The sequence below is a fragment of the Osmerus mordax genome, chromosome 5 (genome assembly GCF_038355195.1).
Source record: "Osmerus mordax isolate fOsmMor3 chromosome 5, fOsmMor3.pri, whole genome shotgun sequence".
Taxonomy (NCBI): domain Eukaryota; kingdom Metazoa; phylum Chordata; class Actinopteri; order Osmeriformes; family Osmeridae; genus Osmerus; species Osmerus mordax.
Window position 1 is genome coordinate 5,343,478 of NC_090054.1, and position 17,457 is coordinate 5,360,934.

Sequence of the window (17,457 nt, forward strand, 5' to 3'; positions counted from 1 at the left end):
GCAGGGTTCTAAGGTGCTTGGGTTCGTGTGTCTTTTTCATTGAAGAATTGAACCACATGGAGAGTCTAAAAGGGTTCTTGTCTTATCCCTCTGCTGCATTGTGCGCCGTGTTACAAAACGTTTACATTGAAATTATGCCACATTTGAACTTTGATGTTTTGATTTGATTTGAACACATTTGATGTTTGAATACTGTACTTCAACTGTTTGGACCCTAGTGTAGCAGAGACTATATATTTTCATTTTTATGTATACAGTATATATGTATATATATTTGTAAATCAAAATAATGAACACTGACAAACACGCTATTTTCAGTAAATCCCCATAAATAAAAAGTCAACCACAAAAAAAGACATGGGTGCAAATGACATTTTCTTTTGTGCTCAGGCTCTGTGATGGACACAGGTTATGTCCAAGGGGTCCATATTGATGATATTGCCTGGTCCTCAGGTCCCTCTCACTGTTGGGGAGCCTCTCTAGTCCTCCTCTTCTGAGGAGGCAGAGCAGCAGGTAAAGAGCTTCCTCATTCGACGGAGGAATCCTCTCATCCCCCCCATTATCTCCTCCCCTCCATCCTCCTCCTGTTGTCCGCCCACTGAGGAAGAAAACCTGCATTAACACTGTATCTGCATGTTCTCCACACAGCTTGCTGGTATCTGAGAAGTGTATATGTAGTAGAACTTGTGCATGTAGCTTCCTGGTATCTGAGAAGTGTGTATGTAGTAGAACTTGTGCATGTAGCTTCCTGGTATTTGAGAAGGTACTCACCAATGCAGCTCTCCTGTTCCACGTCAGCTGGGACCTCACTGGTCTGTGAACAGACAATACTAAACATGTAAGACCATAAACTATATTGTAGAGCAATGGCATAAACTTCCAAACTGAAGCATATTCATACCACATGTGCAATGGTATTATTCAGTCTGGTGAAACTTGTCAACAAAAGAATGATTTAATGTTCACACCATGAGGAGTCTTGGAGCCTCCTGAGGGAAGACACCATGGATGCTCAGCAGTGGCTCATCTTCTAGAAGCAACAGCATCTTGGCAGAAGCTCCATCCAGGGTCTTGGTGCTGGTGAGGCCAGCCTCTAGGGCCAGGGTCTTGGTGCTGGTGAGGCCAGCCTCTAGGTCCAGGGTCTTGGTGCTGGTGAGGCCAGCCTCTAGATCCAGGGTCTTAGTGCTGGTGAGGCCAGCCTCTAGGTCCAGGGTCTTGGTGCTGGTGAGGCCTGCCTCTAGGGCCAGGGTCTTGGTGCTGGTTAGGCCAGCCTCTAGGGCCATGGTCTTGGTGCTGGTGAGGCTAGCCTCTAGGGCCAGGGTCTTGGTGCTGGTGAGGCCAGCTTCTAAGTCCAGGGTCTTGCTGCTGGTGAGGCCAGCTTCTAGGTCCAGGGTCTTGGTGCTGGTGAGGCCAGCTTCCAGGACCGGGGTCTTGGTGCTGGTGAGGCTAGCCTCTAGATCCAGGGTCTTGGTGCTGGTGAGGCCAGCCTCTAGGTCCAGGGTCTTGGTGCTGGTGAGGCCAGCCTCTAGGGCCAGCTTTGAGGCCTTGCCTCTGTCCAGCTTCCCCTCAGCAGCATGAGCCCCAGCCTCCCTCAGGGTGAGGTCGAGGCCAGACTCAGCCAGAGAAGCTGTGGACAGCTGAGATGTAGTCAGATGTCTGTTGTGACTGGTCTTCATGTCAGCTCCAGCACTGGCCAGGGCCTTGATCTCCTTCTGGTCCTGGATGATGGCCTTGATAGTGAGGCCTTTCTCCATTGAGGTAGTCCAAGACTGGAGGGAGAATTAAGGTTCAGTTGCCATTGAAAACAATCTCCCATTTTGGTCACGATTACACTGAACTCAAAGCCAACTATGAATCAATCTGCTTTCTTCACCTTTTCTGCCTGGGGATCAGTGTCCACGGTGATGCTCTCCTTGAGGCTGAAGGAGCTCTCAGCACCTGGCTTGTTATGACCCTGTTGATAGACAGTTCAAACAGTGAGACTTAGTTTAAGAGCTAGTTTATGCTGACATGTTCTGGAGCTGTCGTGAGAGAAATGTGAAATGTGAGCGATTTTGACATCTATAAGCTCCAGACTGAAAACACAATGACCTTGTTCCCCCTTGCCACCTCATCCACCAACTTCCTGGTTGCCTCCAGAGAATGCAAGTTGTAGCTGTCATTCAGAAGGCAGAAAGTGGAAGACTCCACCTCAAACCTGTCAAAGACAGCCTTCACCACATCCCGGGCCAGAGCTGAGGTGATGAACACAATCTTGTGCACCGGGACGTCCCCGTACGGAGCCAGGACAGAGGTGACGGTGTCCTTCAGCAGCCACCGGATCTCCTCCATGGCGGCCTTGGCCCTCAGCCCGTCTACGGAGGTCCAGGTGGTTCCTCCCTGGGTACCTCCACCCAGCAGGTGGCGGAAGGTGATGGTGACCAGCCTGGGGGTGAGCTCTCCAGTTTCCTGCAGGAGACTGGGAGCTCCGGGGACCTCAGAGGTGGAGTGAGAGGGCATCAGGCTGTGAGGAAGGCCAGAGAGCACATGTCTGACCTCGGTCTCTACAGACGGTCTGAACATCTTCATACTCCTATGAAGTCCCTCCATGGTGACCTTCACCAGAGAAAAATTGAAGAGAGTTAGAGAGTGACAGAGACAGAGAGAGAGAGACAGAGAAAGAGACAGACAGAGAAAGAGAGAGACAGAAAGAGAGAGAGACACAGAGAGAGAGAGAGAGAGAGAGAGAGAGAGAGAGAGAGAGAGAGAGAGAGAGAGAGAGAGAGAGAGAGAGAGAGAGAGACAGAGAAAGTTGACAGAGAAATACAGGAAATCCTTTGTTCCAGAATGTGATGTAGTGTTTCTCTACACCAGGTTGTTGTCATGTACCTTTCTGCCAAACAGCCCAGAGAGACGACACTCCTTCTCGGTCTCTCTGAGTATCTCCTCCTGGATCTTCAGCAGCTGGTCGCGTCTCTTCATATACCAGACCTGAGTACAGAAACACCATCAAAAGATCAATTGTTTTCTAAGTGCAATCACACTAACACCTTGAATAAATAAATATAACTTGCACTGTTACTGTTTTCAATATAGAGACCGTGATACGAGTCTTTGGTTCTCTGGGAGTTTGTACTGTGAACAAGGTCCACTGTGAAGCTCTTACCCTGGTGGCAGTCAGCTGTCGCAAGTCATGATTGCAGGCCCGGCACCTTCCAAATAGAAGAAATAAAAAACAGAGCAAACCATCACTTTTCTAATGACAATTGCTCTCTCTCTCTCTCTCTCTCTCTCTCTCTCTCTCTCTCTCTCTCTCTCTCTCTCTCTCTCTCTCTCTCTCTCTCTCTCTCATACACACACATTCACACACAACAATCACATATACACAAATGTGCACAGACATGTGATTTGTAAGAGAAAGACTAAGCCTGTCTCACTTGCTGATGAAGCATTCTTCTCCAGAGAGCCACTCGGTGATGTCCTTCAGAGGAACAGAGGATGGAACCGCTCCTTGCTCCAGTAAGGACATGAACTGCCTCATGGTTGTTTTCTGGGAGATAGTTGTGTCAATGTCTATGCCAGTCATCATATATAATGCCACTGTCATCAAGCACAGTGATACTGTTGCATTTGGTTCTGGTTTATCACCACAATCTTACCTCATCCAGACATTTTGGTGGTGTCAAAAAGTCATACAGCTCAGTGAACTTCACAGGAGCATGTGGATCAATGGTGGGAAGTTCCCAATTCATGGCTGCAGTTCTGTGTGGAGAGAAACATTTGGATCAAGACTACAGGGAGTAACATTGGCCTGCAGGTTTGGTAATGTCATGTTTTTATATTATATCTAATTATTTGTGTAGAAATATTGTTTTTGAAGACAGAAAAAACCCACTACGTGAGACTGGTCTCCTGTTGAGACACCAAAAGTCATGAATAGGCCTATATTTTTAACATAGGCCTAACATTGTTTTGTACAGACTGTAGGCAATAACTTTATCTTAGGCTTAACTTACCTCGCAGTGAAAGAGGAATTTGCTGGTTTGTCTTCCGTTTTTTGTTTAATTGTAATTGTAAAGCGGCAGTGCTTGTCTTGTGTCGATGATTTCTGCTGTGTTTGGTACATCATATTCATGGTAACTTTAGAATGGAATGTTCGACACTGTAATTCTTTCATTGTGACAATGGTTTGGAATTCCATCAAACGAGTTTGATCTTCTTGGGATTGTCATGGATACAAATAAATAAATAAAACATTTTAGCACCCTAATAGGTCAATCTTTTATTGAGTTAATGTTAAAAATCACAATATTTACCAAGATCTTTTGAATTCTTATTGCTATTCAAAAATATGCATGTCACAATAATCGGTATTCCAAGAAATTCTCAAAAACAAAATGCAAACAGTCAAAGGGGCATAAAATGGAAATTCATTTATATACAGTGTTAATCTATGATCGACTTGTTGAGCCTTTTGAGAGCTGTGATTGTTTAGTAATGCCTGCACAGGCCGGTAGGGGGAGCTTTCGGCCACGATGCCTCATTCAAAATGAAGCTGCCAGAAGAAATGCAGCGTGTCCAAGCGTCTTTATTGATATCTCCCCTTTTCAGGTACAAAATGAGTATTTGTGCTCTTGAACTTTAGAACATGTTTGATCAATTGTTTTGTTTATGTTTTATTAACATGCCAATGTGTGTGATAAAGAGGGGGGGAGGGTCTAACTCACTGTGAGTGATAAAGAGGGGTGTTGGGAGGGGGGGGGTCTAACTCACTGTGAGTGATAAAGAGGGGTGTTGGGAGGGGGGGGGTCCTAACTCACTGAGTGATAAAGAGGGGTGTTGGGAGGGGGGGGGTCTAACTCACTGAGTGATAAAGAGGGGTGTAGGGAGGGGGGGGTCTGACTCCAGCACTCAGCGACTCCTCCAGGCTCCTGCACTGTGTTGTGTCTATCTGATGACTCTAAGAGTGTGGAGGGTGGTGTCGTCACTCAGGGACTCCCTCAGACTCAAGGAGGTGGGCAGCATCGCCACTCTCAGTCAGGAATTTGCACCCCAGTCCTGGTAGCCAATCACAGCACTTCACTCCAGTTGTCAGAAATGTCTCCCCTCCTCTCCTGTGGCTGTGTCTCTGGGCTTCTCTCCAGTGGCCCTGGTCCCAAGTGGCCCCAGCTGGGGAGCTCAGTGGTGCTAATCAGGGAACGAGCTGGGAGAGCTTGGAGAGGAGTGCAGCAGGGGTGCCACAGGCCGAAGCAGAGATGGAGGAATCCGACCCGGGGCCCCCCAACATGAGGCCCAATGCAGCAGCCTTACAGCTTCAGTCAGAGGTCATACACAGCATGGGGAAAAGCCAGACAAGATGGAGTTACTTTTTTGGAGTTCTTTTATTGCGTCACATAAGTTAGTCAGACCATCATTAACTCGTCTGAATTCTGTCACTGTTTCCCTCATGGTGTTCACAATGTGGTTTTGTGACTGCAGCACAGCGTCGGTGAGGACACGACCAGTCTGTGACTGCAGCACAGCGTCGGTGAGGACACGGCCAGTCTGTGACTGCAGCACAGCGTCGGTGAGGACACGGCCAGTCTGTGACTGCAGCACAGCGTCGGTGAAGACACGGCCAGTCTGTGACTGCAGCACAGCGTCGGTGAGGACACGGCCAGTCTGTGACTGCAGCACAGCGTCGGTGAGGACACGGCCAGTCTGTGACTGCAGCACAGCGTCGGTGAGGACACGGCCAGTCTGTGACTGCAGCACAGCGTCGGTGAGGACACGGCCAGTCTGTGACTGCAGCACAGCGTCGGTGAGGACACGGCCAGTCTGTGACTGCAGCACAGCGTCGGTGAGGACACGGCCAGTCTGTGACTGCAGCACAGCGTCGGTGAGGACACGACCAGTCTGTGACTGCAGCACAGCGTCGGTGAGGACACGGCCAGTCTGTGACTGCAGCACAGCGTCGGTGAGGACACGGCCAGTCTGTGACTGCAGCACAGCGTCGGTGAGGACACGGCCAGTCTGGCGTCCCTCAGCAGTGGAGGCACGCGGTGCGGCTCTATCTGCTGTGGAGATGCTGGCCACACATGGGCCCCCCCTCTCCCCCTCCCCCTCCTCCCTTGATCATTCTCACCACAAGCAAACACATGGCCGGGCGCCCCAGAAAGGAGCAGGAAGCCATACTGGATATAAACAGGTAACACCTGGTGGACAGGTGTGCTTCATGCAGGTTCTTTTCCACAGGCTAGAGAGCCTCCACAGAGCCAGGTCTACATCCCTGGATACGTCTCATCTTCCCCAGCAACACTAACGCCAAGAACAACATTAACAATGGCGGACGTCGCCTCACGTTCCAAATCGATTATTAATCGGCTATTAATCAGAAGGTTGCCGGTTCGATTCCCGGCCGTGCTAAATGACGTTGTGTCCTTGGGCAAGGCACTTCACCCTACTTGCCTCGAGGAATGTCCCTGTACTTACTGTAAGTCGCTCTGGTTAAGAGCGTCTGCTAAATGTAAATGTAACATAGCCTATTTTGATTCTTATTAACATTGAACATTAGACATCAACGTTAACCCTAGCATGTAGCTACCCACCTAGCATCCATTACGCTGCTAATCGGTTCACACTGCAGTTAAACATTTCTATTAAACAATGGTGGAAGAAATACTCTGATTCTTTACTGAACATAAACACTACAGGTAATATAACAAGGAATCTCTGCCAAGTGTCTTTTATTGTAATTTCAATCATATACATGAAACAGTACACAATGAAACCAAACAATGTTCCTCCAGGACCCCAAGGAGAGGGTGACAGACAACTACATAGCATCTGTATGTGTATGTCTGTGGTTCGCATATGTTGAGAGCCATTCATCTGATTTGGTGAGACGTACACACACCTCTGTGAAGCAGACACTCTTAAAAGAAGAGGTCAACCAGCTCGAACCAGGTTGTTCTACCGGTGAACCCACAGGGAACCTTTCTGTTCCAAGAGAGTTAACACAATATGTGCTCGTCTGGTTTGTGGTTCACGTGTGTGTGTGTCCAGGCTTGTTCTACCTGAGCCAGGACAACCCCTTCCAGACAGAGATGGTCTTCCTGGAGGCCAGCAAGCAGCAGCAGGCCTGCCTGGTGGTGACCCTGTCCTGCAGACCAGACACTGGGGAGGCAGGGCCAGGTGGGGAGGAGGAACCAGAGCTGCTGCCCCAGAGTCTCCCAGCACCAACAGACCAGACACTGGGGAGGCAGGGCCAGGTGGGGAGGAGGAACCAGAGCTGCTGCCCCAGAGTCTCCCAGCACCAACAGACCAGACACTGGGGAGGCAGGGCCAGGTGGGGAGGAGGAACCAGAGCTGCTGCCCCAGAGTCTCCCAGCACCAACAGACCAGACACTGGGGAGGCAGGGCCAGGTGGGGAGGAGGAACCAGAGCTGCTGCCCCAGAGGCTCCCAGCACCAACAGGACAGGTGAGCAGAAGACACAGAGGCAGAGCTGAGCGTTTCAGAACTGTAGAACTTATTGTAGAACTGGGCACTTCTGACCATTGATATTCACCTGTACTTTCTATTTGCACTATTTGTAATTCAGTTTAGATGAAAGCATCTGCTGAACGGATCAAATGTGTAATGTAGAAATGTTAATGTCCCATGTCTGTCTCTCAGATGGAGAGAGAGATGGAGAGAGAGAGACAGTGGGAGAGAGGTGAGTGTCTCTCAGATAGAGAGAGGGATGGAGAGAGAGAGACAGTGGGAGAGAGGTGAGTGTCTCTCAGAGCAGCCAGGGAAGCAGGTCTGGGGAGGACTCTAAGGGAGGGCTGGACCCTGAGCTGGCCACAGTCACACCCACCACACCAGGCAGTGCAGCCTCAACTGAATGTGTTCAACAACAACCGGATATTGCTGTGGAGGTGGTCGCCATGCTAATATTATCCACACTAACCAACCCAACCAGAAATCTGCTTCAGGAGTTCCACTTCTGTCCACTAGATGTCAGTCTAAGACTGTGTAATACTTGTAGGCTTAAGTAACTTTAGGTGTCAGAGACAGAACAGAACCCATATTAATGATCATATTCTACTGAAATGTGAACATTAGCGCCATACATTACATATAGATTCATCTAATTGTAGCTTCTTAGCCATATGTTGTGGATTCATTAAAATCAACTATATAAATTATATAATGAAATAGATAATTACATTTCTTATGTGTGGTGTTTCTCCTTCGTGTTTGTCTCTTTTCAGCTCCTGCTCTCAGGATCAAGTTTCAGCTCCTCCTCCTGTTTCCTATTGGCTCATATAAGGAGGCGGGTCTGCCGGAGGGGGAGGTGAAAGTGAAATTCAAAATCTTGTTTTTATAACCTACCTAACCACATAATGACTCTCTAATCCCAAAGTGCCCCTCTCCTTACCTGGTGTTGTTCAACAGGATAGAAACGATGTGATGGGATGCAGGCCCATGGGCAGCTTCATGATCCCCTTTCCACTGTATGAAGGTGGAAACAAACAAACACAAAGCTCTATACAGGGTACAGGCATAAAGACAACAAGATCAACTCCAGCTATTCTCCTACCAAGTACAAAGTCAACACAAAACCCAGTCCTCATACTAACAGCTCTTTCCACATCATGGATCAGTTCCCTCTCCTGGGGCTGAAGAAAGGTGCAGCTTCTACGGGAGGCAAGTCGTGCTGATGGTTGTGATAGGGGAGGCTGTTGATTGGATCTGGGAAGAGACCAGACTGGACCAATCAGACAGTGAATTGGATTGAGTGAGAGGAAGAGAGTGAACAAACAAAACACAGACATCATCCAGACAAAAACTAGAGACATGATGTCTGGTGATGTAACGGTGTACTGTATGTGTGTATGTGTGTATGCGTATCTGTGTGTGTGTGTGTGTGTATGCGTATCTGTGTGTGTATGTGTGTATGTACTGTTTGTGTGTGTACTGTGTGTGTACTGTGTGTGTGTGTGTGTGTACTGTGTGTGTGTGTGTATGTACTGTGTCTGTGTGTGTGTGTGTGTACTGTGTGTGTACTGTGTGTGTACTGTGTGTGTGTGTGTGTACTGTGTGTGTGTGTTTGTGTACTGTGTGTGTACTGTGTGTGTACTGTGTGTGTGTGTGTGTGCAGATGTCTCAGCGGGCTCTGGTCCAGGAGCTGCTGTGTCCAGAGGGGGGCCATGGCCAGGCTGCAGCTGCTGAGGGCAGAGTACAGCAGTGCCCAGCTCAGCCTGCAGGAGGCGCTCAACCACAGCTTCCAGGAGCCTCAAACAACCTACAGACCAGGAGCAGCTACTGACACATCATTATGGGCTCTTTGTTGTATACATGAATAATCATCATTTAAAAGTAAACCTAGACTCACTGGAGGTTGTGGGAGATGTCCAATCAGTGCTGGCAAGCACACCACACATGTTAACCAAATCAATCAAACGTTCATGTGTAACTGTCACACACTGAGTGTGCAGTTATTTGGATACCAGCCATTTAAAATTGATTCCACTGTCAATTGTAAAACGACACAGGGTGCACTAAAACAATTTATTAATAATAGATCAAATTAAATAAGAACGAGGCATAAAAAGTAAAAAGGTACCGCTATAGAGCTACACAGCCTCCAGTCCTCTCTTGTATCCCTCTGTAGAATGACAGAGGGGAGACAGTTCCTTTATAGAGCTCTGTAGTTTTTCTATTAACAATCTCACACATCATGTAACTATGTCTACACATAATACATGATGTCGTCTGTTGTGACTTCACTGTCTCGCCGTCGTAAAAGCCTTGAAGCCACAATGCTAAAGAGAGAACAATATCTTCACATGACACCCTCCAACCCCATCCTTAAACATCTGTACTTTCTCTTTCTATCTAAAATGGTAGAGAAGGCACAGGCTGAAGGATAGGTAGATGGCTGGAGAAAAGGGGTTCTGTTTTCATCCCTTTGCCATGTCTGCTGTTCCTAGGCAGCATTCCTCTTTGCCTGTGTGCATGCTGCTCATCATCTGCTGCAGCAGGGGCTCTGCTCTAGAAACTCTAGGTGGATCTTGGTGGCTTCTGTTCAGGGGGCAGTGTAGAGTTTACTACCCTGACTCCTACAGTGTTCAAAACAAGAGAACATACATTTCTATGTTAGGGTTACAATTGTATTTTTTGTTCTCTTATTCCACATAAATCTACAACATAAATCAGGTTAGTGTTTTTATCTGATACTGCAGACCAAATATGACAATTTGATTTTTTATTCACACTTACACACTGGATTGCTGCCAATACAGGTTGAAGCTAATAATAAAATAACAAAATGTAATCAAAATGTATTTGTATAGCCCTTTACAAGCAATGTCACAGAGGGCTTCACATACGCCCATACAACTGCCCCTCAACCAACCTAAACCCTCAAGGAAGACAGGGAAAAACTCCCAGAAAAACTCACTAGAGGAAAAATGGAAGACATCTTGGGAGGACCAATTCAGTGAGAGACCCCCTCCTCCAGAGACGGTTGGTGAAAGAGAGGAGCAGAACACAGGCTTAACATAGTCATACAGCAGGGAAGTGGCAATGGGTGCTGAAACACCAAAATCCAATGTTCAACTTGGGTCAGAGTTGGTAAATGTCAGTTTAAGCAGAGGTAGCCACAGGGCTGGGGACTGTGATCGGCGCAGCATCACAGGCAGGGGGATGAGGAAAGGGACCGGGAACTCGCTGTTGTCCGTCAGGGAGACCAGGTGTCCAGCTTTGGCAGACTGACGACCAGGCCGATGCTGACAGCTCAAACCCCCCACACCACAGGGTGTTCAATTCAGTGTTCAGCTCTCCTCCCCTCTCCTCCTCTATCCTCTCCTCTCTTCCCCATCTCCTCCTCCTCCTCCCCCTTTCTCCCCTCTTGGGGCATGCATGCACCCTTACAGAAGTAAGTTCCAGTAATGAGACTCCAAACAGGATCAACTGGTCCAAACACAAGTGTGTGTGGTGATTGTATGTGGGTGTGACACATTCAAATATGTACTGTATGTTAGTGTACATTACTGTCAGACACACACAGAACCAGATGGAGCACAGAGAGGAGGCTGATGGTGAAACCAGAGTTTTATAAAGGTCAGTAGAATGGTGTTTATTCACATGTTGGAGAGTGGATGATTTACTGTCAGTCCAGAATAGGTTATGATTAAGTAAATTAGCATCCCTAACCCTGGTCTGATGTCTTATCCTTTCAAATACTGCAGGTGTGTTTGTTTGACAGCATAGATCCTAGGCTGTACAATATAACGTTGTTTTGTGTCCATTAAACATGTCAAGTGTGTCTGTAAATGTGATAATAAGCTAAAAGGTGTTAGCAACACAGTCAGTCAGTGGTTAAGGACCTCCCACCTGTGTTGATTGACAGGAAGAGGATGTACTGTGTTATCAGTTACAGTTTTTCTGAATTGCTAAAACACTAAAACCCATTGGCTGAACAAAGTTCTCAGTTGCCTGAACTCATGTAGCTAATTGTGCAGTCTGTTGTCAATACCTTAAACCATTTCACATGGTAAAACACAATTTGCAGATCTCACATAGACTTTTCAGCAAAACTCTAAACACATTCTCATTCTCAAAACACATTCTGCACTCTAATGCACATGTCATCCATACTGGTAAACACAAATGGCAACAATCAAATACAAATAGAGAAAACATGTCATTGACAAAACACAACCACTCAAAATTGATTTCACTTGTTTCAAATGATGTGACACAACCAATATAAGCCAGTTCAGAGAGCAAACAGGTTGTTGAAGGTGGGAAAATATTGCTTGTGATGTCAACAAAGTGCTCTGGCCTGACCCAGCCCAAAGACACGAAGAAGCACATTGATCACATGTTTACTCCTTAGATTGTTGTCCCTTTTACTGTAGTATTGTATACTGTAGTACAGTGCATTGTAGGCTGTATAATGTACAATGAACAAATTGTATGGCCCTGAACATTGTGCTTTCCATTTGTTACAGTAACAGTACTGACTGCTCAATAGATTTTGACTGGTTGCAGGTTCATATCAACAAAGAACAAGAGTGAGTTGTGAGTAGTGAGATGCAGGGTACAGTACTGTATAGGGGTACAAGGAGGAGAAAGAACAAAAAAATTGCGAAGAGCAAAGCAGAGTAGTAATTTCTGATACATTTTGAGCTACTATGATAGAACATGTTGTCGTTCATCAAAAGACAATGACGGATAAATATGACATTTGTTTTGAGGTTACGTAAAAATGATCTTCTCCTTGAGAACTATATGTTTTGAACAATGTGTTTTCAATTTTTTTGTGTATTGTTTACTGACTGCTTGATAGTGTATATCATTTTGATCACTTTGTTTATGATTTGAGAGCAGTGTTTGATTTTGAGGACAGGTAAATCTGTTTTGAGGCGAAAGCTTGATTTTGAGCACAGGTAAAACAGTTTTGAGGCGAAAGTTTCATTTTGCAAGAGGATTCAGAGGTTTTGTAAATAGTGCTTGAAGATGAGGTTTTGTGTTTACAGTTTTGAGAAAATGGGTGACTGTTTCAAGAATGTGTTTTAGCAATTGTGAAAAACTGTAACAGTGACCAGGGAAGGAGACCGGCTATGACAGTTGACAAGGAAACTATACTTGTGTAATTAAGGGCTTAAATGAACATGTATATAATATACAAATGTATATATCCTATTTAGAGTGCTTTGGTCTTGTATAGCCTGGGGAGCTAGTGCTAACAGCTTTTGATTGTGGTTCAAAGAGATGGCTAGCCCATGACAACCCATAATGACATAAACCTTCATTCAATACACCCCCAGGTGTAAACCTGTTCCACATGTTCCTCTGTGCATTGGTGAAGGTTTCATTTGCACAGTGCAAGAGTATCCTGAGCATGAGAGAGACCCTGATCAGAGACAGGACAGAGAGAGGAGGGTTCTGGCAGGGCAGGTGATCAGAGACAGGGCAGAGAGAGGAGGGGTTCTGGCAGGGCAGGTGATCAGAGACAGGACAGAGAGAGGAGGGTTCTGGCAGGGCAGGTGATCAGAGACAGGGCAGAGAGAGGAGGGTTCTGGCAGGGCAGGTGATCAGAGACAGGGCAGAGAGAGGAGGGTTCTGGCAGGGCAGGTGATCAGAGACAGGGCAGAGAGAGGAGGGTTCTGGCAGGGCAGGTGATCAGAGACAGGACAGAGAGAGGAGGCTTCTGGCAGGGCAGGTGATCAGAGACAGGGCAGAGAGAGGAGGGTTCTGGCAGGGCAGGTGATCAGAGACAGGGCAGAGAGAGGAGGGTTCTGGCAGGGCAGGTGATCAGAGACAGGGCAGAGAGAGGAGGGTTCTGGCAGGGCAGGTGATGTAGGCTGTAGGTGAGGGAGGACACACATCAAGAGTTACAGTACAAAACACAGTACAGTGATAATCATGTGAAATGATGAGAAGTCATGTTTCTGGAGATTATTTTACATTTGAGAGTTACGATATACGGTCATAATTTGTTCAGATCGTGTTATATTTGCCCATCATTGACCAAATCATGGGACCCACAACTCCTAAGACCGCCCATAATTTGAGAGAAAGAGAGAGATTAAGAAGGGAAGTGAGAGAAAGAGAGGGAGGGACAAGGAGCAGGACTGTGTACAGAAGCATCTGTACAGAAAGGAGGAGAAAAAGAGGGGGGGGAGACAGAGGGACATTCACACTTCCTGACTACCTCCACCTGTATCTCCCTCCAGCTCTCCTCCACCTGACTATCTCCACCTGTATCTCCCTCCAGCTCTCCTCCACCTGACTACCTACACCTGTATCTCCCTCCAGCTCTCCTCCACCTGACTACCTACACCTGTATCTCCCTCCAGCTCTCCTCTAACTGACTACCATTTTACATACCAGATGTTACATTTTCAGTTGTATGTGTGAGAGGTGTTCACTGTGGTGTAAGAGTTTCCCACTCATGAGTATGAGAGGTTTTCAGTTGTCATTGTGTGAAGTCGTGTTTTCACTAGTACACTTGAGAGGTGTTCAGTAGTGACTGTGATGTATTTCAGTTGTGTTTGTGAAAGGCAAAAGGTCTTCAATAGTGTGTATGAGAGGCGAGTTTGAATTATGGCCTACACGGCCATAATGTAGCCCCTAACTGAACATGGTGGGGGCACAGGCAGAACATGTAGGGGCCTACACCTTAAATTGACCTGCAAAGCAATTATTGACATTTTCCCCATTTTAAATGTATTACTGATATTGTGCTGTTGTATTTTAGTTTGCAGTAGGGCTGTGCGATATGACCAAAATCTCATATCTTGATATAGATCCTTTCATATCCAGATAATGATACATATCACAATATGGCACATTTTCTTTCAATTCAATGAATAAATAGTTGATATAAAATGACCACATGGAGAGGCTCTAAATTGCGGCCATTTTGGTTGCATATGCTCCCGAAATGTTATCTGTGCGACCTCAAAATATATTTGGGAGTGTAGCAGACTATTTGTACATAATTCTATGGACAGGTTCAAAAGGTCTTGGCTATGTTGTGGGTAGCTAGTCTCTTTCAGCTAATGCTCACATTACCAACTTTTAGCTCCTGCTCCTGTTTCCTATTGTTTTTTTTATAAAGAAGTGTACCTCCTTCTGGTTCCTATTGGTCCATATAAGGAGGCGGGTGAGGCATGAAATGAGAGAAGTTGGGTGAGGCACAGGTAAAAGTGAAAGTCTAAATATTTTGCACAGGACTGTATGAATCTGTAAGGCAGATTCTCAGACTGAAAAGCAGACTTTAAAGTAAGTGATTTTACAATATTATTTCAGAGTATCAATGTACACATACATTAACAGACAAGGTTATATTCCATAGTTACTTCATGGCCGATGATATGATGGATATTTTGGAGAAGGCAGGCCGGAAGGAGTCACGACAAAGGAAAGGAGTTGACTTTGGTTTATTAGTCGAGCTGCCCGGATCAAACAATAAGTTCAAGACAAACTGATGGCATGAGTGAAAACTCTGTCTCTCAGCCATGCTTAAATACATGAGTTGGACAGTACAGATATAGAATGCACAGAATTACTTCCTTAACGGGTCTTCAGTGGTCAGTGTACTGATACACTAGAACGTTCAGCAGGTGAACTGGTCGTTAATCACATAAGCCCTATTTGTACATGATTTTCCCCACTGTCTCCCCACTGTCTGGCCTGCGTGCGTGCCATGTCTATATTCTGCTCAGTGGGCCTCGCTGCAGGACCTCTTGACCTTACAGAGACTCAGGCTGCACATGTACACAGAAAACCTGCCTTACAGCCGACCTTCAGTACCAAGTGAAAACAAATCCAACTATGATTTAAAAAACTTTCATTGTTTCACTTAATCAACCAGCCATGCTGTTGTTGGTCATTTATCAAGTTATTCTAAATACCATAATTACAATAACATTACATCCTGTACACTACATAAACATAGATAATCATACATTCACAGAGACACACGTCATACGTTACTGATCCATCAAGGTTTTCTAAGAGAAAGTGAGGCTCAATACAGCTGATGGTGCAGTGTGATGGAGTGGAGCTTGTTGTAAGAGGAAGTGAGGTAGTGCTCAGTCCAGCTGATGGTGCAGTATGATGGAGTGGTGCTTGTTGTAAGAGGAAGTGAGGTAGTCCTGAGTACAGCTGATGGTGCAGTATGATGGAGTGGAGCTTGTTGTCTTCTCTGTTGTCTTCTGTTGTCTTATGTCACTATGAGGTAAATGACTGAGGAACTGAATACATTTTAACCGAGTTGTTTACATCATAGAGGTGTGTTCTTAATGAGGGTATAAAGTTAGTTTTCCTTCCTCTCTTGAGGTAACAGTCTAAGGGTTGGATTCTAACTGTTGTTTGTTTACAGGTCTTCAGGTCTGGCTTCAAAATCCTTCTAATCTGACCCTGAGGAGAGAAGTTCTGACTTTGAGACAGAGGAAGGGGGCACTGCCTCTAAAATGAGTCTCTCAGGGGAGAGAGAGGAGGAGGGCACTACCTCTAAAATAAGTCTCTCTGGAGAACATGACATGGACACCAAAGCTAAGAGGTAAGATGAGAATCCATAACTGTTCACGACTGTTCTCCATCTCAGAGCTCAGCAGTGATATCATGACATCATCATTAGTCAGAATAAATAAGAGACTGAAGGTCTGTCTCTGTTGTGTTGAAGCCCAATCCAGCAGGAGAGACCAGCCTCACCTGTACCCAGCTGTGTGTCCATGAAGAGTGACAGGTCTATGCTTGAACCTATCAATTTCAGTGATGGAGGAGGACCTTCTAATGAGGAAGGGTATGTACTGACCTCTGCTGGTGTTCAATGTTATGTGATGAAGGTGACATGGTGTGAAGAAGCCGTCTCTACTGGGACTCAACATTCCTATATTATAATATATTTGTCTTATAGTTTATTTGTGATTATAATGATAGTGTTTAAATGTATTTGGGCCCATATGAATCAATGCAGAATTTCTTATTCATGTCAGAGCACAACCTGCTGTTGTGTATTTTTATTCAAGTTTTCTCCAAATTCCAAGTACAAAAACTGGTCAGGAATCTCAGCAGAGTTTGAAAAGTTCATTCAGTCTTCACAAAAGTCAAAATCTCAACAAACAACAAGCCAGAGACCGTTCCTCAGGTAGTGTGGGCTAGGAGGTGTGATTGTGAAGACAGTCTTGTAGTACAGTTGTTGGTAGAGGGGAGGAGTAAACTCTTGACTCTGGTGGCAGAACTAGGGTTAGGGTTAGACTAGAGCAGGGTCATAACTGGAGCAGGGTCATAACTGGAGCACACATCTGTGTTTTTGTGAAGCCTACATCACCAAAACAATGTTGCTTTACATATATTTGTCACAACCCTGCTCCTGGAGAGATACCATCCTGAAGGTTTACACTCCAACCCTGCTCCTGGAGAGATACTCTCCTGTAGACACAAACACCAGCTCTAACTAGTTCAGCTAACCTGAATGTGAGTTTAGAACACAGACGTCTCCTCCTAGTGGAAGCCTTCAGTTTAACCAGTCCTAAACTAACCAGGGCTGCATTTCCCGAAAGCGTCGTAAGCCTAAATTGATCGTAGAATCCATCGTACGACGAATCTTAGTTTTACGGGCGTTCCCAAAGACACCGTAGCTTAAGTGTCTCTTGAAAATTCGTAGCTCTTGAAAGCGCATAGATTAGCCTACTCCTTACGAGCATGTTTGGGAAACGCACGTAAGAAATATCGATGGTTTCATTATTTTGCTCGATCGTTGCTACGATCCATTGTTATCGGGAAATGCAGCCCAGGTAGTTATAACTTCTCCATTTTAAAATACTTTACATATAATGTCAATACTGAGTTTTTGTTTAATAGCTTTACATGCAATAAAAAGAGATCAGTGACTGTTTGACAAACATAACCTCCCTACATACACATTCACACAAACGCACACACACACACATGCACAGGTGTATGGTCACCCTAGTCATAAGCTCCATGCACA

The 17,457-nt window shown here is 45.8% G+C and overlaps 1 protein-coding gene across 6 annotated transcripts in view; it reads left to right on the plus strand.

Moving 5' to 3' along the window:
* The first annotated feature begins 11,007 nt into the window (after positions 1-11,007).
* Positions 11,008-17,457, plus strand: part of LOC136942680 (NACHT, LRR and PYD domains-containing protein 12-like) — a 235,474-nt gene continuing 229,024 nt past the window's right edge. For 2 of the 6 annotated variants that reach the window (XM_067235633.1, XM_067235637.1), the window contains exon 1: positions 14,691-14,741. Coding sequence is in view for 3 of the 6 variants with exons in the window: in XM_067235630.1 (XP_067091731.1) it covers positions 15,935-16,023; positions 16,147-16,266 (209 nt within the window). In the remaining 3 variants the exon portion in view is untranslated. Of the gene's footprint in view, positions 11,070-14,626; positions 14,742-15,843; positions 16,024-16,146; positions 16,267-17,457 lie in introns of those variants that run through there. The other 4 variants (XM_067235630.1, XM_067235632.1, XM_067235631.1 and 1 more) reach the window with 4 other exon arrangements.